The sequence below is a fragment of the Muntiacus reevesi genome, chromosome 2 (genome assembly GCF_963930625.1).
Source record: "Muntiacus reevesi chromosome 2, mMunRee1.1, whole genome shotgun sequence".
NCBI classification, from domain to species: Eukaryota; Metazoa; Chordata; class Mammalia; order Artiodactyla; family Cervidae; genus Muntiacus; species Muntiacus reevesi.
Genome location: NC_089250.1, coordinates 266099423 through 266121876, shown reverse-complemented (window position 1 = coordinate 266121876; position 22454 = coordinate 266099423). Strand labels below are relative to the sequence as shown.

The window sequence follows — 22454 nt, the reverse complement described above, 5'->3', positions numbered from 1 at the left end:
GAATGGGAATGACTCAAACAGAAGCTGGAGTCGGACTGAAGGACAGGGAGAGGAGGGTCGGCTGGGACCAGCAGGAGGGGCCCCTGGCTGGCCCGCGCTCAGGTGTCTGCTGGCTCCTGCTGACTGGCAGCGTGAGGCCGGAGCGCTGGGGCAGGAGCTGTGATCCAGGACCGTGCCTGTCTCAGGAAGGGGAGGGGGAGAGGCATCTCACAGGGTGACTAGTCCCCACTACTGCCGTAGATAACGCAAAGCCGGGTCTTCTGGGATAACTTCTTGGTTCAAAGACTGAGGGCTGGGAGGCCATTTAAGGTGTGGGAGTGTCCATCGGAGGTCAGGGGAGCCAGAATTAGGACCTGGGCCAGAATGGAGGTGGTGGCTGAAGGTGGCATCTGGGAGGTGACTGAGAGGGCCGTGGAATAAGAAGGGGCGAGGAGGGGACAGCATGGGGCAGAGCGAGCCCGAGTGGCTGAGGCATCTCTGAGGTGCTGTCCTGAGAGGTTAACTCCCCTGGGTCACCTGGCAGTAAACCCTGGATCCCACCCCAGAGCCACCGGCATGGCCTTGGCTCAGGCGGCAGGGAAGGGCTTCAGCTGCAGACGCCGCTGTCTGGCCTGCTGGGCGCCCCAGTGGCCACAGGGCTCTGTGGGTAGTGATGACCTAGAAAAAACTGCGCGAGCAACCTGGGGCAAGAAGACCTGGGGAAGGCAGACCCCTCAGCTTGCACTCAAGTCGTGTCTGGCTCTTTATGATCCCACGGACTGGGACCCACCAGGCTCCTCCATCCATGGATTCTCCAGGCAAGAATACTAGAGTACGCTGCCATTCCCTTCTCCAGGGAATCTTCACGACTCAGGAAAGGCAACTTCTTTACCGATGTGCCACGAGGGAAGCCCGGATCATCACTCTGCTGGAAAGGAAAGGCAAGGGCTGGGTGGGCTCCCAGCAGCAGTCCTGGGGATGGAGGGGGAAGGTGCCTGCAGTTCACCTGGGCCCTGGCTCTGCTGGAGATGCCTTCTCCCCGGGGTGCTGGAGGAACCCTCTCGCCCCGTGGTCAGAGCCCCCCCCCTGCACTCCTCCTGATGGGCCGAGGCTGCAGCCAGTGTCCCCATGGGGCCTGCCCATTGGGCATGCGCCCAGGGGCCGGGGAGGGGCCGCCTTCATCTCTCTCTCAGGTTTGGTTTTTTACAAGATTGATTTATTAACTATGATACATATCACGTAAGGCCTTTTCAGTTTTGTACACCATTCCCATTGAGACAAGTACAATACTTTGTAGCAAATACATGATTTTAAAAAACAGAACCAGATGGAGAACACCTCAGCCAGAGATGCTCAGCCTCTGTTAACGGCTGACCATGCACTAATCAGGATGGAGCCTCAAAAAACCCACGATGTGTTTAAAAAAAAAAAAAGTCTGGAAATTAAGCAAACATTCCTAACACCAACTAGAGGATGTCCTGGTTAAAGCCCCTAAGATACAAAGAAATAATTGTTATACTTTCTTTACATACAGTTCTCCACTTTTGCTGCGAAACAGAATTTTGGGCACACAGCCAGACTACTAACACATTTCAATACCATTAATGTCCCCCCCTCCCCCCACCCTCAGGAAACTCAAAATATTTGTTAATCCAACATATATGAAGATCATTTAACATGTGAAAATACAAGTACCAGAAAAATAAGCTGGGAGAAGCACTATTCCAAATTTTCAAACAAGTTTTATTCCCATACAATTCAGACTTTTTTTTAAATGTACACAGGGAACATGATTCTTCTTAATGCAAACAATAATTTACGCCCTGTCTCGACTACACTGAGGTGTAACATCACTGCTGTTGGAGCTGGCCGAGGCGGGCTCTTGGGCAGGAGGCGCAGGCAGTCACCTCGGAGCCTCGAGGAGTCTGCAGCCAGCAGCCGGTAGAAAGACAGGACAGTGTTGCAGGCCCCTCCCCGCCCCAGGCCTTCTGCCGTGGGATCACCATCTGCCATGGGATCACCATCTGCCGTGGGATCACCAGCAGATCTGACCTAGGTTTCCGGCACACACCACTCAGTCGTCCTTTCACCTAAGCATGAATGCGCGGCTTGAACCTGCCAAGCAAGAGGAGGGCAAGACCTCCATCCACTGTCTGCGGGAACTGGAGGCCCTGGGGGCAAGCGCCGTGGCTGTCCCCAGTGGCCAGCCCAAGTCCCTGGAGCCTCCTCCTCCTGGGAAGGCAGCCACTGACACCTGAGACAGCCCCCAAGCAGTGTGGATCTCCTTGCAGGACGGGATGGGGGAGGGCACGGGTGGAGAGGGGCTCGGATCACAAGTGCTGCAGCAAGCTGGTTTGACCTCCCGGCCTGGGGGCAGGCAGCCCACTAGGGCAGCCTCCTCCACAGGAAAAACCTGAAGGGTGAAGGGATGAGAGGAGGCGTGCTCTCCAGCTCCTTCTGGCCAGTGTGCTGGCTGCTCCAAGGTCACCCTCTGCCCACCCTGGCCAAGACACAGCCTGCTAGGAGAACCTCACCTACAGCACACATTCAGGCTGAAGGAAAACGTGGGAAACAGCATTTTAGCATTCCTCCTTGAAAGGTCAAGTGTTGCGAAGAACTCAACAGAACGCAGGGACAAATGCACAAATGCACTGTGATACCCACATGCAACACAGCCAAGAACTGAGGGCAAACTCACAAGCCACGGCCCTAACTTTGGACCACTTCCTTTCGTGAAGCCTCCCTCCAGAGCCAGCCTAACACGTAGTCAGGGCTGTTTACTTCTGGCCTCGGGGTCTGCACCTTCGGGGATCTAAAGAACACTGGACGGGGAAGAGCTTCCGGGCGCCCTTATCTCACTGCGGGGCAGGGAACAAATCCCGTACCCCCACCGACAGGCTTTCCCATTTTGGCCAAGGCTAATTAACACACCTGCCCCTCCCTCAATTCCTAGAGTTGTGGTGCCACTCACAAGAGAACAGCCTGTGAAGGAACTTTGTAGAGCTTACCACACTAGATGAACGGGTGGGGTGGGCAGAATTCCAGTTAAGGTCAGCCTGCCCCTGCACACACCCACTCTCCTTCATGGGTCCCCCTCCACGTGCCCATTTGGTCCAAGTACCGACCACTCCCCGCCCAACTAGCACTGCTGCCAGTGGGAATACCAACTCAGAATGACCGAGAAATGTCCTCCAAGCCCAAGCCAGCCTGAGAAGCAGAAAACGAGAAGTTAAGGGTTAGCAGAGGAAACAGACAGGAACCCCTGGAGCTTCTGTCCACCTGTGGCTCTTTGGGGAACGAGCCACAGTCCCCTACCTGCGGTTAATGCCCTGGCAGGATTCCAGGGGGGCAGGCCTGAGGGTCCCCTGCAGCCGCCCGGGCTGTGGGACTGGAGGTGACCCCATGGAGACGTGGAAGCCTGGTCTCCACTACTCCCACAAGGGTTAAGGGTGCACAGCACAGGTGTCCACCCCTTACTGTGCCCTTTCTTCTTCCAGAAAAGTCACCTACCACTTACAGAACTGCAGTCTCAGGGAGGGGGTGGAGTGGGAAGGCAGGACAGCTGGGGGCTTGTGAAGCTCCTGGTGCCGAGCCAAGGCTGCAGGTGGCGGTGTGGCCCAGGGCGCCAACATAGGGGTGCGGCGCAGATTGGGCCGTGGGAGGGAAGCAGGCCTCTTCTGCTTTAGCTGACACATGGGACGGTGGTCCAGGCCACTCTCACAGCTTCCCTTCCACCCCACCCAATACCTTGACGAGCCGCCTGGGAATAAGCGAGCATGACCTAGGAAGAGGCTGAGACTAGTCAATGGAGTAATTTGTGCACCTGCCTGGGACTCAGCACGGGGGCAGCTGCAGGGCTAGAGAAGCAGGAGTCTACCGACCTCAAGTTAAAACTAAGCAACACCCACCTCCAGCCAAGCCCTGACTGAGAAAGCATCAGACACAGATCCGCCAGAAGAGAAGGGGTCTGGCCTCCAACATCGACGTCAGACGTTCATGTACCTTAGGTTTTCTGACTTGTGTCTTTAAGGAGGTGGTAAAACGCGCAGGGAACATGTATTTTTTCCAAGCACCTTATTTTGCTGTACAAGAACCAGAAGAGACAGTGCGACATCCAGCTTATCCAGAGGAAGAGTCGGTGAGCACAGGGCCTGGCCCGCCCTCCAACAGCCAGCGGGAAGCGTCTGGGGCCAGGGGTGGGCGAGACTGTTCTGAGGCATCTCTCACTTTGTCAGGCTGCCTTGGCGGAGGCAACCCAGAGCGGCCTCGAACCTACCACAGGTGCTGCTTCTTAAAGTGCAAAGAGACCCGGAGGACTGTGCGGCGGGCGGGCCTCCACCCCACGCCCCCACGCCCAGGGTACCTTGGCCAGGCTTCTCCACTGCGGAGGCCACGGCCCAGCCATGGAATGGGGGCAGCCATATCTGTAGCAGCCTTAGCAGGGTCGCTGTTGGGGGTGGGGCGGGGCAGAGGGCGCATGATAAACAGGGTTCTTCCAGGGGCCAGTGGAAAGGCCAGGAAGGGCGGGGGAGGCCATGGAGGATGGTGACGGGCAGGCACACCGCCTCGTCCTGACTGACCGCCTCTGTACCGGCAGCTCCTCTGGGCGCTGACGGCCTGGGAGCAGGAAGGCCGGCCCTGCACGGCACCGGCAACCATCACACCCTGGGAGTCCCCTGACACGGCAAAACTTCCCACGGACAGCCCTGCTGGCCCAGGAGGAAAATGATTCACTTCAACACCAAACACACGGAACCAACCCCCACGTGCCTGCGGGCAGCTCCCGCCGCCCCGCCCCCTCCCCGCGCACGCGCACAGGGGCGCTGTGCCCACAGCACCGCAGCGCTCCAAGGCAGAGGGGCCGGCGGCCCCCAGCTCTTCCTCCCGAGGGCTCGAACCATACACTTGGGGCGGGGGAGGAGGATCTAGTGACAGGACGTAAGTGGGACCCCAACAGGCTCCCAGGCTGCCACCCCTGGGCACCCGTCTTGCTGTCGGTCGCAAAGACGAGGGTCGCCCTCCACTTGTGTGCCTCTTGGCAGAGGTGGGGAGAGCTTCATGTTGAGGTCTGTAGTTTTCTTCCTGTAGTTTTTCTTCCTTTTCAAAAATTATTGGTGGAGGGATGCCTTTCCATTTTTCTTCCAGTGTTCTTTTGTTTTAAAGGGAATGGATCCCCAAAGCCTGTGAAGTGGGGCGGGGTGTATGGGGGCGGACGCTGCCCACGCTCCCTCGGTCCAGGCAGAGCTGCCCTCCCTGTCCTGACCTGCTGGGTCAACGCCCTCAGATGGGACTGTACCTCAGAGTGGCAGAGCTGGCCTACATGTTCCCAAGGAGGCTGCAGGACAGGCTGCACCCCCCAAGGGTGGGGTGCAGACCGCAGGTGGGGAGCGCTGGGCGCAGCAGAGGGATGTGTCCTCGTGAGGGGCTGCTGGCCCTGCCCTGGGGCAGCTGGACTTCAGGATCTCCTCTTCCTGGCCAGTGCCAGGCTCTGCCCAGCGGGCGGAGGCCCCAAGGCTGGTGTGCACAGATGGCGGGGAGGGGTCCAGGGAGCAGTGAGGGTGTGGAGGGCCCCTGCCTGCCTCGTTCAGTCCTCAAAAGGGTCCACGTCACAGGGCAGGGCTCCCGCCATGGCCTGCGGCCAACCCCAGGTCTGCAGCGCTGGGCTCGGGGCACCGGCCGGCCCAGCCTGCGCCTTCTGTTGGCAGCTGCTAGCGCTGTGGGCTGGGGAAGGCATGAGGAGAGGGGACCCTCCCTGCCCTGCCCCAGCAGGCCTGGTTCTGTTCAAGGCCCAGTGCCACCCCGTCAAGAGAGATGACCTTGTCTCCTTCAGCCCGAGGCCTCGGGGGCTCACAGCGTGTGTTCGGCTTGAAGTTGGGAGGGGAGCAGCGGCTGCATTGGGGACTGAGGGGTGGGCGGAGGTGACTGGGGCGGCGACGGCTGACTTGTGACGGGCGTGGAGGTGAGGAAGGGCACGGTGGAGGCCAGGGCAGAGGGGGAGCTGGGCGCGGCACCAGGGGGCTCGCTGATGGGCCGGTTGTGGAAGAAGAAGGGGCACTGCTGGATGAAGAGCTCGATGATTGTCTGGTAGGTGCGCGTGGCTGTGAGGGCGTCCATGGTGCTGAAGTCCGGCCTCATCAAGGTGGGCCAGAAGCAGATGGACAGGTTCTCACTGGTCATGAGGTTCACCTTGTTGTTGTGGCTGACTCTGTGGGCGACACCAGACTCGAGGTCAGAGCTCTGGCCACCTGTGCTTGCGGTCACCACCTCCCCAGCTGCTCTCCTGCCCCCACCCCGCCCTGCAAGCTGAGGAATTGCAGAGGCCCCAGGTCTGGGAGTCAAGGCCCGAGCTCCCCTGGCCCCGTCCTTTGGGGCCCCCGAAGTGGGGGACACTGCTCTGGCTGAGCAGAAAGGAAGCATCTCTGTCCCATACCAGGGTTCACATACCACCACTCTGATGAGAGAGGAACAGGTCTGGCTGGAAAACAACCCTACTCTGGGAGAAAAGGCAGGAACGGACCGCGGCTCCCTGCACGGGCTTCCCTGGCTCCCGTTCACTGTTTCCCACAGGACACCTGTCTGGGCCCAGCGTGTGGTCATGCCCATCAGGGAGCACGGGTCCTGGAGAGCTCGCTGCGGGCTGTGCGGGTCTCTCTCAGACAGAAGCAGGACAGAGCCTGAGGAGGAGGAGGAGCCAGCACCCGACAAGCGGAGGACAGAGCCCAGCTCCGCTTCCTCCTGCAGCCAACTGGCCCTGACTGGAGGGTTTCCAAGGAGGGGAAGACAAACAGCAAGCCCTGCAACGTACTTGTTCAGGTGAGAGATGACGTATTTGAAGACTTCATGGTTCTCTTTTGGAAACTTCTTGAGTACCTCCTTCAGGGCGTGTAACTTCTGCTCCCGGTCATTGATTTCTGAGGAGAGAAAACCAAGACCACGGCTGGTGGGCCTGGGGCTCAGATTAGCTACTGGTCCTGGGTAGCGGGGAAGAGGCCATGCACTGTGCCTGCTCTGAGGGCAGCCCAACCCCATCCTCTCCCCACAAGCTGTGCCCCGGGCGGGCCCACCTGGCAGTGGCGTGGGGCCAGGCCCGGGCCCACCTCCGCATCCCCAGTCCCTGCTCCTGAAGGGGGGCACTGTATGCCCAGGGCTTCCTGGCCCCCATGATCCAGAGACTTTTCCATGAAGGGCACCATTCTTTGCTCATCCGGTTGCCCCTGGAGACGGGCATCCCAATGCAGAGCGCCTGCTGCTTCCTGAGCAGACGGGTGAGCACCGCCGCCTATCCGCGCCAACAGTCTCGGGAGGGAGGGAGTCACGAGACCAGGGCTCTGTCCTTTCCCTACAGTCAGAGACCCTCCACGCATCTGCCCTTTGGAAGAGCTGATGGAAACGGTGAGGAATTCTTAGAGTTCATCAAAAGGATTACGTGTCCCTTTCCCCCACTGCCGCTCATAGCTTGCCCATCGTGGAATCCTAGTGTCCTGAGACGGAAAAGTTAGCCCAAATGAAACGCTTCATTCAAGCCAGGCCTGCTTCGGCGAGTCCTCACGATCCTAGGAGGCTGGGGCTCTTATCACCTCAGTTCCAGGATAAGGAATCTGACGCTCAGAGAGGTGGCAGCAATCAGCCTTTTGGTCTGGGAATCAGACCCTGCCCAAATGGCTGCAGAGTCTGGGTGGGGACTACCGTGCTTCCCAGGGTCCTGGCACCCCCTTCCTGAGTGGACCTGGCCTGCCCTTGAGGCGAGAGTCGGTCTGGGCTAGCAAGACGAGAATGGTCCGGGGCTGACCTGGTTGAGATCTGAGTGCGGCCACTCGTCAGAGCTGAGGCCCATCTCTAGGCCCCCAGGGCTCGTGAAGCTCACAGGAGGACCCCGTGAAGAGACAGTGCAGGTGGGTGGGGGGACAAGGCGTTCATTAACAAATACAGCGGTGCCTAACTGCTTTGCGGCACAGGCTCCTGTGGGTGGATGAACGCTCCGGATCCTCTTCCAGAGATAAACCATGTACAGGTCTGCCTATATCCCTGGAGCTTCCCAGACTCTCCAAACCCATGTGTTCTTCAGGAAACCTGTGGCCTCCTAGTTAAGGACTCCTGTACAAAGTGACATGCCCCAGAGGCCCACTGTCTAGGCAGGTGGGTATGAGGAGCCTCAAGCTAGACTAGGAAAGACAGACAGAACATCAACGGTGGCGGGAGCAGTGGGAGGAAGGGTCATGCGGTCTGGATCCTGTCTGTAACACCACCAGCTGTGAGATGTCGGGGACGTGACTCTGAGTGGCCGTCTCCTCGTCTGTGAGAGGCTCAGGACAGCGCCTCCTTCACTTGGCGACACCACACTCTGACATGCAGTGCTCACAGCCAGACACACACTCAGCGCCTGGGAGCAAGGCTGAGCCTCGGAACCAGTGAAGAGGAGGCTGCGAAGACGGCCAGGACGGAGCTACTGAGAGCAGAAACCGGCAAATGTTTAGACTTGAGAGCGTGGCTTGATAAAAACAGTGTTTTAGTAACCTAAAACCCACAGGAACTAATTATGTGCTGCCATTATCAGCTTCGTTTCTCTGAACCCAAGATTTATTTTAAGGGCTCAACGTCAAGGGCACACTTTTTTTTGTCTGGCCTTGAGTTTCAAAATCCTTCACTGTTAAGTTTCAATAAAAAGCAAAGCAGTGAACTGCTCAGGGTGAGAGCGGGGCTGGGAGGATAACAACTGTCCCGGAGAACACGAGAAGCACGCGCATGGCACAGTCTCACTTAATAAGCCAACTGTGCCCTCTTCCAGATGCGAGCTTGGCACGGGCCTCTCCTAGGTGCCTGCATGACAAAAACACAGCTGTGTGCTTTAATCAAGCACTTGAGCAGCAGCACCTTCATGTAGGAGCCTGGCCTCACCCGTCCTTCCTGCTGGAAGCAGGAAACGGGGCCGATAATGTCACTGCCTGCCCGGGATGTCCCTCTCCTTCCTATCCATTGGGCAACAGGACGGCCGCCCCTCCTCTCTCTTCCTCGCAGGGGCGGGGGAAGTGGAGATTACAGCGCCTGCTTGAATGGAAATTCGAGGACCACCCTCAGGCATGCCAGCCTCCCTTGGCCTCCTGGCGCAGTGCCTCAGCAAGGTGCCTGAGCAGGACCCAGATGGCCACGCGCCCTGGGAGCGTGGAGACAAACCGTCACTCTCCCTGCTGGCCGCGCGGGCAGGTGCTCTGAGAGCAGGGGAGCACCGAGACCCTGGCAGGAGGCAGGCAGGATGGCAAGGGGAGCAATGGGAGGCCTCCCAGCGCAGGGCCAGACCCTGCGTCTGCCCCACGGAACACGGCCTCCTGGAGGACAGCCTTCTGACCTGTCCTGACTTGACTTCCCGCGTGCAAGCAACGCCCAGCACTGCTGGGGACCCGCTGTGGGCTCCAGCTGGCGGTCTTTGCACGGCAGTCCCAACACCAGTGGCGTGCCGCCCAAGGGCTGGAGTGTCGGCGGGGCGATGTTCCATGGGTGCTCTCTGGGAAACCCCCACCCGAGGGGAGGTGGCGCCGGTGTGTCCCACATGCCGCCTGAGAAAGCCCACCCAAGAGCTAACAGCCAGGCCACGGGGCTGGTGAGGGGGAAGGGGGGCACCCAGTTCCGTCTCCGAGTTCAGCACCCCTGTTCTGATCACCTGCCTGCCGCCAGGCTCTGAGCCCCTGCCAACCTCAACAATCCTCTTCGAAAGGGGTGAGGTGCTCTGCAGGGCTCAGGCCCCAGCTCACAAACTGTAGTTTTGAAATTAGGTGTCAACTGAGACAGCATCGGAGAGGCGTCCTGAGGTCAGCTGAATCAAGACGAAGTCTGGACAGAGGCCAGGCAACGTGGAACTCAGGCCCCAATAACTCAGGAGGCAGAGAGGACAGAGCCAGGGGCCACACCCTTCGCGGTGTACAGAAAAACCCAGGCTCGAAGAAATAAGAGCAGCAGGTCCGAGGTCACACGAACTGGCGTCAGCGGCCCAATCCTGGACACCGCTGGCGCCCTGGCCGTGTCACCCCACTGCCACCTCTGGCTCTCAGCCGGGCTCCGGGCTGGAATCTCAGCTCAGTCCTCGAGGACTGATGGAGTCTGACCACCTGGCACATCCACACCATCAAGAAGGCAAACCACCGGCTCAGGTCCCCGCTCCGTGACACACGCTGGCACCCACGGCACCAAACCACTCTGAGGCTGAATTCTCACTCTGCGAGGCCCAGAATGGAAGCGTCAGGCTGCCCTTCTCCTGGAGGTGTGACCTTGCCTGTCCAATAACCTGTCCAATGGTATCTGACCCATCAGACGAGGGCAGGGTCTGCACACGTCTGCCCACTGCCACCTGGCCCTGCCCCACACAAGGCCTGGCACACGCTAGGGGGAAGAGCGCCCCAGGCTCTTAAGCCGCTATCTGGACAGACAAGCGGAAGCAGGGCCCTCCAAGGCAGCACATGAACACCGGCCCGACGAGCAGCCAGGCTGATCCGACCAGCGACCGTGCAAGTCAGGCGGTTATGAAACTCCAGCCCTCAGCTGTTCGTCTGCAGCTGGAAAGGGCAAGACGATACGCCGGCATCTGGAACCCTCTGGGGTCATATATTTTGACCATCTCTCTTTTTTTTTTTCCCTTGGTGGACTCTTAGTTCCCTGAGCAGGGATCACACCCGGGCCCTTGGCAGAAGCGTGGAGTCCTAACCATTGGACCGCTAGAGAGCCCCCATCCCTTGGACAATCCGATGAAGAATACTGGCCTCCACAGGCTATGATGTGCACACAGAACTCACAAGCAGTTATGTGGGATAATGAGGCCCGGAGGGCAAGGATCCTTAAGCTCAGAGCCTTTTGGCCTGAGACAGAGTCAGCACGAGGGTCTCTGCCAGCACAGAAGACAGAGGACAGGGGGTGTGGGGACTGGCAGGACCGGAGGGATTCCACACACGGGACAGGAGTGTGGGGTGGTCGAGAGACAAAAAGGCGAGACTGTGGGGCAGGAATAAGTGATACTGTTTCTTGAAGGCTGGGCTGAACTGTGAGGACAAGACAGAACGGAGAATTCAAGGCCCCTCTCACTGTCTCCTGAAATCTTGGTCCTCTCTGAAGTCAAGCTCAGCAGCTATTTCTTCCACTATGGCCCAATCCCTTTCTCCCTCCTCTTTGCACTTTCTGCCCTTCCAGCTTGGCTTGCTTCTCGCCATCTGGCAGAGAACTTAAATGAGCACTGGGGAGGCAGGAAAAATGTCTTGGCACAGAAGGTCACGCCCGGCTTGCCACTCCCTGGCAGTGCAGGCTGTGGCTGCTATTCACTTCTCAATCTCCCACATGGCATCTTGTATGCGGCAAGAAGATAACTGGTGAATAATTACAGAAGTCTCGTATTTGTAGCCACAATTTCAGTGATGTTCACGCTGCTGTGAAATTCTGGAGTGTACAAAACAATCTGATAGTGACCTTGATATTTGCTGTGATAGGATCTGAAACCGTCTCCAAGTCCTGAACACACATGGACACGACAGTGCTGAGGTAGGAAGTGGAAAGACCTGGTCAAGTTGATGTTGCCATGGAAACCCAGCCAGGCTGAGCTGAGCTACTCTGGGGCCGGAGAATCTTTGTTCCCTTGTGTCCCTCACTACGAACTCCAGCACAGCTCAGTCGGGGTTAAGCTCTGACACACACAGCCCCACTGCTCACTCAACTCTGGCTGTGAGGTGCCATGTTAGTGAGAGACGCTCCTCTCTACCAGGCTCAAGATAACCGAGCTCCAGCTGACTAGCGTGGGGCACAGGAAACACACAATGGGAAGAGGAAGCGGAAAATCTCCACCCTCTTCCAGGCTGCAGGAGCAGCAAGCAGCTCCCTTCCTCAGAGTGGATGCCGGCGGAAGCTGCTGGAGGAAGGCAGCTGATTCCCCATCAGTGACACCTTCCTCTCCTGCCCCCTGCGACCCTCCAAAAACAAAAAGATGCCATGTCAGCAATTCCCGCACAAACAATGGAATTCTTTCTGCGGGGTGCTAGGATGCCACGGGCCTCTAGATGGCGCCAAGTCAAGACAAACCCTACTGGCAACCTCCAGGCTCCCGGGAAGCTGGGTGCCAGCTAATACCTTCTCTTCCTACCTGCAGTCCAGAGAGGCTTGGCCGAGGGGCAAAGAAAGATGGCTCCGGATGGAGGCCTCCCATGCGTCTCACATCCGAGCCAGCCCAGAGCCTGCTAGAGGAGTGAGTGCTGGGAGGACCTCCATCTCTGGAAGGCAAGACCAGAGCAGAAGCTAGCACTTGTCCCCACGCGGTAACTCATCTGAGAGACCCAGCCTCCTGTCCTGAGCAGGCAGGTGGGTGAGCAGGCCAAGGGACATTGTGACTGTTCTGCCAGGGCTTCTGCCCGTCCCTGTGGACCTGCATAAGTGGCTGTGAAGGATTTGAAGCAGCTGAGAATGGCTTGCATAAACTATGAAGAGACTGGAAACAAACATCACGGGAGAGGCAGATCACAGCACAGCGACGATGGGGCCCACAGCCCTGCCAACAGTCAGATTCTGACGGGGACCCCTCCCACAGTTCAGGGCTGGGCTTCTATCAGCACCACCAAGAGTCTACGACCCATGACTTGAAGACCTGCAAATCTGTGGCCTCCCCCCAGGTTTTGTCCACACCGTCAGCTTTGTGAGTAGACTGTGTGTGCTCAGAGCTCCGTCTCTGGAGATGGGCGGCAGCAGGGTGAGACTAAGGTCCTGGGGTCTGAGCAACACAGCCTCCTCCTGGGCTGCACACCAGCAGCTGCCTCTGGCTAAAAAAGTCTGGAATTGTCAGTCCATGAAAAGCTCTGAGACGTCAGGCCCCCTGCAGCACTACATCAAGTCCAGGGAAGGATGCCCAAGGGCAGGGTTCCCACAGTGGGAGAGGCCCCCAGAGAGAGGCTGGCTAGGGCAGAAAGAGTCCTTGGAGCGAGCAGGATGGTGTGCCATGACCACTGAAAGCAGAGGTGCTCCTCTGCAGCCCCGAGCGGCCACTGCAGCTGTCCCCATCCCTCCAGAGGCTCTCTGGCCCAGACCACGTGTGCATTTCCTTTCAGGAGAGCTGGGAGGAGACGGAGTGAGGAGGGGAGAGGCCAGTACAGCCTTCCACCAAAGAGGTCCGTGACTCAGCCATGCCTCCAGGCCTCTCCAAGTCTCATTTCATAATTGCAAGCAGGGATGGCAACCTAGGACACTCGGGGCCAGGAAGGTTCCACTGTGAACAAGCAAAGGAGCGAGGCTTTGCCCCAAGTCTGTCATCAAAACCAGGCTCTCAACCACGGAGCTTCCGGGCAGCTTGCAGCTTTCCTGACAGGACGAAGCACCTCTGTCAAGGCTGGGGTCTGATTTGAGCCCCTCTGGCGCCATCTTGCTGCTTCTCTTTCCTATGTACTTCAGCCTCAGTTCCAGGAGTCAGAGTGTCAGCTCTCTGAGGGCGGGACCTGTTCTTGTGTTGCTGCACCCCCCCCCCCCCCCCGCCACTTGCCCAGCAGAGCCAGCCCGGGGTGCCGCCAGGGGCCCAGGAGTCAGGCGGGCTGCGGGTACTCACTGTGGGCCTCCACCAGGTCGATCTGCATGTTGTACGGGACCAGGGGGTCTGGTAGTTCTGAGAAAAAGCTCTTCATGGCCCCCGCCACGGTATTCACTGTGAAGTCCTTCTCTGCCAAATCCAGGTTGTGATCTGAAAGGAAGTTGGGAGAGTGAGGCCAGGCCAATCGAGGCTGTGCCAAAGCAAGGAACACTTGGCGCTGGGAACAAGCAAGAGAAACTTGGAGAACCAGGGGTGCTGCCAGGGGCCAGCCTGGAGCCTGGGCAGGGACTCAGGGTCATCACAGACTGGACAGAAGGTGGCACCCCTGGGTGCTGCTAAAAAAAAAAAAGTTCTGAGACTCACAGACACGCTGACACCCAACCTGCCCAGATCAGCCTCTGGGCAGAGGAGCTAAAGCCCCGTTCTGTGGCACGGATCCCCTCTTGTCTGCCCTGGACATGCTGCTACCCTTCCTCACACCTTCCACCTGGGGAGACAGGAGCAGGCTTCCCCCTAAGGCCGGGTCACTTTTCCTGGAAGGTTACAGAAATGGTACCAGCGACCCTGGCTGCTGTCTCCACCCTGCTCCTTGTGGTGGTCAGGCAACCAGACGTACTTTCCTCCTGCTGGTTCCTTCCAGCTTATGATACCACCAACTTGTCTCTAATTTTTCTCTCCATACTTTACTGCATTTCTGATTTGTAACAAATCATCTACTGATAGATCTCGACTGTTTCCGCTTGGGAGTATATCCTGGGTTCCAGATCCTGGCGTCTAACCTAGTGTGGCTCTGCCCTCATCCTGACCTTGTGCTTCCGATCCTTCAAGACTCACACGTTTCCCTTCCCACCTCCGGCTAGTGGAGACTGTGGAGCTGGGTGCTGGGGGTGCCTGCTCCCACCACGCACTGGGTAGGCTTGGGCATGCAGGCTTGCACAGGCCGCCTGGCTGGGTCTCCCGGGGCCCAGTCACATGCTAAGTCGGACCCCACTTTGATCTTCTGCCTACCTTCCTTTCTAGCCAGTGGCATCTGTCAAGTTTTACTCTTTAGCTCCTTTGGGTCTGACACTGGTGGGTGTGACCTCTCCTCCCAGTGTGTTCAGCCCTAACTGAACTGGGTTAGGGTGGAACGGATGTGGCCACGTGGCCCTCAGCCTCTCCGATCTGTCCTAGCTTAGGAGGCAGAGCGTTCAGCTTTGGGAGCCCCGGGCCCAAGGTTCAGCGCATCACAAGATGCTCCCCCTTGCTTTGCCTCTCTCCTGCAGGACTCTGTAGGGAGGGCAGTTACGGTTGAGAGGCCCTGCCAACACAGGACTGTCATCTCAGCCCAACCTTGAGTCATGTGCCCGCCGTGACCTCTGCATGGCCCAGCCTGAGGGAAGCGAGGCCTGGGTCTCGGTGAATGAGGCCCGTGCTGGGAGCTGCAACAGTGCCTGTGGATGGTGGAGAGGGGAGCAGCCTGGCTGAAGCAGGTTTGCGGGGCGGATGCTTCTGTTTGCTGACAGGGGCCAAACACTCTCTCCTCCTCAGCCAGCCAGCCAGCACCTTGGCTTTGGGGTTGTGTGGCATGAGCACCCCAGGGGGCTCCACCGGCAGTGGGGCTGCCTTGACTGGCTGTGGCCTTACCTTGATCAAACTGTCTCTGCAGACTCTCCATCTCTGACTTGTTCCCGCTGACCCGGTAGATACCTTCAGTGCTCAGCCCTGTGGAGGACAGGCAGGAGCCTTAGAAGCACAAGTGGAAAGCAGAGCAGGAGGGGGATGGGCTTGAGGGGAGAAGCGGGGGGTCCACGAGGCCCCCCCCGGGGCGAGGAACGGGGCTCGGGCACTCGTCTTGCCTCGGCCCACTCCTGCCCTTTTTCTTTCTCACTTTAAAGTTTACAAATATTTGCTTTTTTGTAAAAACTAAAATAATACAGAAACACATCAGACAAAGGTAACTTCTGTCCACATTTTGATATTTACCTTGGAATTTTAATAGAGATAATATTATGTTTTAACCCACCCTTTTCACTTACAAACTATTTTGTGAACTTGACCATTAAATATTCTTTTATGACATAAAAGAATTTTAAAGATAACACAGTATACAATAACTTAAAAATCATCTACTGTTAATCCTTTAGGTTTTTCCAGAAGTCCAGTGTGTATTTCTTACTTTGTGAATTTTCTATTCATGTTTTTGTTCATTTTCAAACAGAGTGGTTCTCCTCATTTTGTACTTAATATTAAGGAATTATGTTACTGTTCTATATCTTTACATTTTTTTCCCCTTTCATTACCTGTCTTCAAATTTTGTATTTGAATTTTGTATTGAATTTTTTTTTGACGTACATAATTAAGAAATGTTAGGTTTTCAAGACCTAATAAGACCCTCTTTATGATGTCTTCATTTGTTGTTATGGTTAGAGTGGGTTTTCCTGTTCCTTCTGGAACTTACTTGGTGTGCAGACTTAAGTAAGAAAAAAAAAAAAAAACAGTAAAATTCAACTAAATAACAATGTGGGAGGAGATGAAGTTCCAAGGCAGAGTGGACTCCCCCAACCCCTCGGCACAGGAAGAACTGTGCGGCTTGCAGTGACTCCGGGCGCTATCGGTCAACTTGGCTCTCCCTCTCTCCAGGAAGGAAAGTCCACTCTGCACCCCTGAGACTATGGTCTAAAGGACAATGAAGTCTAAAGGACAGTGGTCAAACCAGCCTGGGGTCCTTTCTGGAGATCATGGTTTGGAGTGACCCTGACGAGCTGGCGGAACACTGTGGAAGCATCCGGAGCCAGGGCCACAGCCAGAAGGCAGTGCGGGCAGGGCAGAGCGGACCAGGCCCCGGTTATCACCGTAACTGACACCTCTAGAGAGGCACGCGTTGGGCGAGATAAAAGCAGTCAGTCAGTTTCTGGGGTCCTAGATTGGTAGCAGGTGAACTCAGTTAATCATCAAAACAAAAGTCATCATTCCTTGGCCTAAAAGCTGTTAACTGCACATGGGCCCTTTCACCCCAGAGACAAGGGCATTAACGGACCGGCCTCAAGGACACCCTACTGGGCAACGACTGGCTACCAAGAAGCCCCATCACTGCACGCCTCCCTCCGGGAGTTAACATTTCCAGTGTGGCTGCCATGCTGTGCGCTGGGCTACATGCTCCCCGCATCCACCACTCATTTAATGATGATGCCATCGAATCCTGAACCCTTGATCGCGGGAGCTACTGGATGAAGAGAGAACACAGATGAGAGAAGTGGGATTCGGAAAGGGGAAGCCCTTGCCCTAAACTGCACAGCTGGTAAGAGGTGGCAGCGTGGTCTCAGTTCAGGGCCCCCACACTATTCAGAAGGGGCGTGCTGTTTATCCACCATCAGGCTGGCACCCAGGCCACAGCCCCCTCTGCCCCCACCCCCGGAGAAACACCACATCTCCGCGAAGCCCATAGGCCCTCAGTATTCTGGGCAGCTTTTGAGATGGTCCATCCCCTCTAAAAGTCAGAGGTCAGCATGGCCCCTGCTCACCATCCACAGTTAGTAATTTTACACTAATTCTCTTTCCTCAGTGACTTTTCTACACTATTCTCAAGACACTTAAACTTCCTACCTATTGCAAATCTCAGGTAACACACGTCACATGCTTCAACATGAAATCATCCACATTTTGACAAGCCCTGGATATATGTCAACAGATTCAAATCTTCATCTTCTAGGTTGAAAAGAAATCACTACACTTCTCTCTTTATCTGAATATCAGCCCCTCTCGAATACAAAGAAAACGGTACAGACAGGGGAGCTTCAAAAGTCCTGACGGACATGTCCACAGTGCCCGAGCCCCAGCATGGAGAGGAGCTCTCTGAATGGCAGAGATAAGATCCTGACAGCCTCAGTCCATTTACAATCTTCTGGCAACCTGCGCACAGGAATCCTCGGCATTGTCTCCTAATGGCCACTTGCCCGGTATCACAGGGCTGAAAACACACTGCGAATTAGCTATCTGGAACCATTAGCGGCGTGGGCCTGCCGAAACGTCACTGGATGGATGGTGAGGAAAACGGGAGCACCTGAAAGCGCAGGGCCAGCCCCTCAGCACCGGCTAATTACCACCTGCGCATCGCCTGCAGCCTGGGCGCGTGCTTCTGTTACGAAACCCCACTTTAAACAGCAACTCTGCCACTGACCTACACAACGTGGCATAATTGAGGAAAGGTATCATTTGCTTGGCCAGAACAATTTTTCGCAGCTATTCATTAGACATCAATAAAATAAAAACAGAAAGCTTTGAGCGGACGGCTAACCGCAGAATGTTAGTGAGACAGAGGGCTAGTGACACAGCTAAGAACCTGGAGGCCGGGCAGAGTGAGGGCAGTTCGCCGAGGAGCCCAAGACCAGAGCAGGAGAAGGGCCAGGGCCTGGGGCAGACCCCCACACAGAGATGCTGGATCCCAAGCAATGTGCATCCCGGGACCCAGAGGCCCGCACATAAATGCTCCGGGGCTGACTCTGGCTCACACCTGCCGGCAGAGAGCAGTACCTCCTTGCCATAGGTCTGTTCCATGGCCAGAGGTCCAGCTGAGAAAGCTTCAGCTGTAAGCTCTGAAGCATCTCTATATACCAGACATCTCCAAAGACTCAATATCTCGGGAACAGGCCCTGCTTCTTTCTTCTTCTTCTTCTTCTTTTTTTTTTACTGAGTGCCACTGGTTTCTTTAGGAATCTTTTAATCTTGTGTGAATAAAAGAAGATAAAATTCGGAACCACCAAGGTAGTTGTCTTCAAAAATCTAACAATTTCCATGAAGAACAGCCTTGTTCTAATGATTCTAGAGAACAGAGCTACAACTAGAATGGGAATGACAGGAAGGCAAATAGTCTTTCAATACATAATCTTAGCTACAGCTGTTACTCATTATGAAGGGCCAGAGCTTTTGAACTCCCTTCTCACTGGACAGCCATCTGTTTGGGATGCTGCTTTTTTTTTAGAAAGGTTACTACCTGGTCTGAGAAGACAGTTAATAACGACCAACCATTTACTCAATGCGTACTGTATGTGAGGCACGCAATGCTGAGTCCTACCATGCCCTTCTACACCAGTTCTCACAATACCCCTTCAGAGAGATTGTTACTAATCTCATTTTACAGATGAGAATGCAGAGGCTAAGAGGTAAAGTAATACTCGCAAGGTCAGAGAACTTGAACTGCAATCTGAAGACCACCTGCTTCCAGAGCCTGAGTTTTTTTACTGTGGTGTTTTAAATCATGCACTTCCAAACTTGAGCATGCAGCAGATTCAGGGCTCGTTATATTCTAGATTACAAGGCTGCTGCACCTATAGGATTTCGGATTCTGTTGGTTGGGGGCAGGACCCAAGAATCTGCACTGCCGACATGTTCCCAGGTGCTGCTGCTGCTGGTGGTCAGGGAATCGTGCTCTGAGGACCCCTGTCGCTCTACAAGATGGGACAGGCCTCCAAGTCCTCCCGACTCTTAAAAAAATCTATGATTCAATAATATTTGGGGAGGGGGGGCAGCATACACAAGGAAAAATAAATACCAGAGACTTTAGTAATTAAGCATTTCCAAAAAGTATTATAATTGGCGCCTTCTATTCATAACCAAGGTTTTTATACATTATTAAACCATGGCCACGTATGATTTTTCAAATATTAAAAAATCAAAGAGAAAAAAAGCAAAGAGGCCTTTTTCTTTCAATATTTACTGAGCACTCAATCTGGCAGATGAGCTCATTTACAGAGCTGCAAGCCATGGTCCTCCTCAAAAGTATTTCACTGACCAAAGGCTAGTTCAGGTCAGTTCAGTCGCTCAGTTGTGTCCAACTCTTTGTGACTCCATGGACTGCTGCTCACTAGGCTTCCCTGTCCATCACCAACTCCTGGAGCCTACTCAAACTCATGTCTGAGTCGGTGATGGCACACAACCTTTTAGAGGACCCACCAATGGCAGCCGTGAGGCGTTCCCCCCGGGATAAGAACTGGCCTTTTACTCCTGACCTCACTGTCCCGGCAGCTGAGGTGCCTGTGGCACTTGGCACGCTAGGGGCACCAGGAAAATGGACAAGGGACTCGCAAGAGCTTGGAAACGGAGGGGGAGACTCCACCCTCTGTCCTGGTATGTGTCCCATCTCCTGAAACAACTCTCCATTCCTGGACCCCAAGTACCTCTGCTCAGCACCGGCGCTCTGGGCCTCAAGTCTTGCTGTACTCCCCCCGGGCTAGGCTTTCAGCCCTGCTCACACACCCCAGGACTCAGTTCCTCCTGAGTTTCCTTTCTAGCAACAAATCAATACTTCCTCCAAGACAAACTCTGACTTGTTTATTTTTCACTTTCTATATTTAGATATAAAACTCAGCACTTTAGTCCTTAAAAAAAAAAATTAATCGGTGTTGCCAATGCCCTAAAATACCCGAGAGCAGACAGGCTTCAACTACTAGACGACAAGTTGACTTTTAAGGAAATGCGGCTAATAGACCATTCTCCTTTTCGTTCACTTGTCCAAGAGGTAAGCCTAGGGCAGGCTACGTTTCAAGGCCAGAGGTCTGCTGAGAACTCAGGGAACCCCCTAGAGCATCAAGTCCAAATTGTCTTGAAGAGGGCTGACCTCTCTAACAGAGTAAGAAGCCCCCACTCTGGGTCAAATGCCAACAGCATCTCTACAGCCTATCTCCTTTTGAGGCTCCCACTGCAGCACCCCCACCACGATGCAGGGTGCGGCTGAGCATCTCGGTTGGAAGCCACTAACTAGCGGTGAGACCCTGGGTGACTGCGCTTCCTTCGTCTTCTCTGCACCGTACAGGTGAGTGTAATGAAGTCTTGGCACAGGGCTAAGGTAGGAGCTAAGGTCCTAATGATCTAAGTGGTGGAGAACACCTGAGGTGTGCCTTCGGGGAGATCCCGGATGCTGACTCTTAACTTCTGCTCCTCTGAGTCTATGATGGATTAACCTCACCTTCAGAGACAACTGCAAGGAATAAATGAGATAACTTACGTAAAGCCCACTGTATAACGCCTGCCTTTTTTTTTTCTTTACGTTTTAAGAAGCTGCAACACTGAGAACTCAGCCGAAACAGACCAGTTGGCAGACAAACATTAAAAACATGCATTAGCTTCTTTTTACTTCAAATATTTTTCCTTTAAATATTTAAATAGAATTTTTTTAATAGCACAAAGTTACACATAGTTTCACCATATATTACAATTGTGTTTTTAGTAAAGAAATTAAGATTTTAGTTGAAATTTCAACATCTAGTATTTTTTATTAATCATCTATTTTATACAGAGTAGTTGTATACATGTCAGTCCCAATCTCCCAGTTCATCCCAGGCCCTCTTCCCCCTTGGTATCCATACATTTGTTCTTTACATCTGTGCCTCTGTTTCTACTTTGCAAATAGGTTCATCCGTACCATTTTTCTAGATCCAACATATATGCATTACTACACCATATTTGTTTCTGTCTTTCTGATTTACTTCATTCTGTGTAACAGTCTCTACGCGTGTGATCTCAGTTTTGATCCTGGCTCTCTCATAGCTGCTGGTGACTGGGGAAAACCATTCAACCTCTCTAAGCCTCGGGTTCCTCATCAAAAATGGGGCTGTTTACGAATGACTATTGAGATGTTATGCATACTCAGATTACAGGTATGAAGAGCAAGTAACACAAATGGCCGGCACACTGAAATAATGATGATGATAATAAAACAATAAAAGTAACAGTTAACTTTTGCTGAGGGCTTACTATACACCAGGCACTTTCCTCAGCTCTTCACTAGAATCATCATGGTGAACCCACCCAGTAATTCTTTGAGGTAGATAGTATTATTTTTACCCCCATTTTACAGAGAGCAGATAGCAGCTCAGAGAGGCTAAGCCCAGGGCCAGAGCGCTGGGTGTGTGGTGCGGGAGCTGGCTCACTGTCTTGGCTGACTGTGGATTTAAATGCTGGGCTCCTCCCTCTCATGTTAACTCCCTACTCCCTTATCCTTTAAATACCACTTGTAGGCTTTACCCTATAAATGCTGGATTCACTGGGGCCAGAAGGTTTTTCTGTTCCTCCCTTGTTCACTCACGCGCAGTCATCTCCTCACTCACTCAGCGCTCTCATCTGTCAGCTGGAGGAGACGCAGGGAGAGCCAGAGAAGAAATGCTGCCTCCTCTCTGCTCGACAGCAGCCAACGGACAGTGTCGGCGAAGTCTTCCTCCGATGAAGTTCCACCACTGGGCACAGTAATGCAGCCCCCCGAGGTCCCCGCTGCCTCCCCGCTCTGGATGTGCCTGGAATGATTTTCTGGCTCTTCCATCCCTTGAACACTAAGGTCGCTCTGGCCCCGCCAGCCCCCTTTGTTAGCTGTCTCTCCCGGGTAATTCCCTCGTCAGTCAAGATCTGTTTCTGGCAAGGCCACCCCTCCTTTCTCCCCCCGACAGAATGCCACTGGCAGTCTATTATGACAGCTTGACCGGGTGTCAGCCCCACAACCGGGCACCGTGGCGTTATAAATTTCCAACGTCATTGTATGTACACACAGCCGTGTCATAAATCTCGAGGCTGAGGAAGAAGGGAGAGAAGAGACCTGGAGGGGAAAAGATGAAAATATCACACCAGGTCTGGGGCATCATATGGCTCTAGCATCTGGCTGATCCTTTGTAAGCTACCCGTGTGCTTACTGTCAGTCACTGTGAAAGAGGGCATCTGGGCCCTGCTCCGACCTGGCAAGGGGCTCTGTCCCTGACTTTCAAGAAGATGCATACCCCAGTAGATGTGCTGCAGAAAACCACCATGACAAAGTCAACCTTAGGCCAGCCCAGAGTGCATACTGCTGGTTCTGGACAGCCTAGGATGGAGGGGAGAAGAGTGTGACCTAGAATTGAGGGGAGCGGAGTGTACTCTGCAAGGCAGCCACCGATATTCAAAGGCAGGAGCAGCTGGGAGCCCCAGCTAGGAA

The 22454-nt window shown here is 54.8% G+C and overlaps 1 protein-coding gene across 5 annotated transcripts in view; it reads right to left on the bottom strand.

Moving 5' to 3' along the window:
- Positions 1-1173: 1173 nt before the first annotated feature.
- The window catches only part of ARHGAP35 (Rho GTPase activating protein 35), a 113989-nt gene continuing 92708 nt past the window's right edge, over positions 1174-22454 (bottom strand). For all 5 annotated transcript variants that reach the window (XM_065926370.1, XM_065926373.1, XM_065926374.1 and 2 more), the window contains 4 exons: positions 15146-15223; positions 13538-13669; positions 6785-6890; positions 1174-6184 (listed from right to left, as the gene is read on the bottom strand). In XM_065926370.1, the coding sequence (XP_065782442.1) occupies positions 5827-6184; positions 6785-6890; positions 13538-13669; positions 15146-15223 (674 nt within the window). In that variant the 3' untranslated portion in view covers positions 1174-5826. The remainder of the gene's footprint in view (positions 6185-6784; positions 6891-13537; positions 13670-15145; positions 15224-22454) is intronic.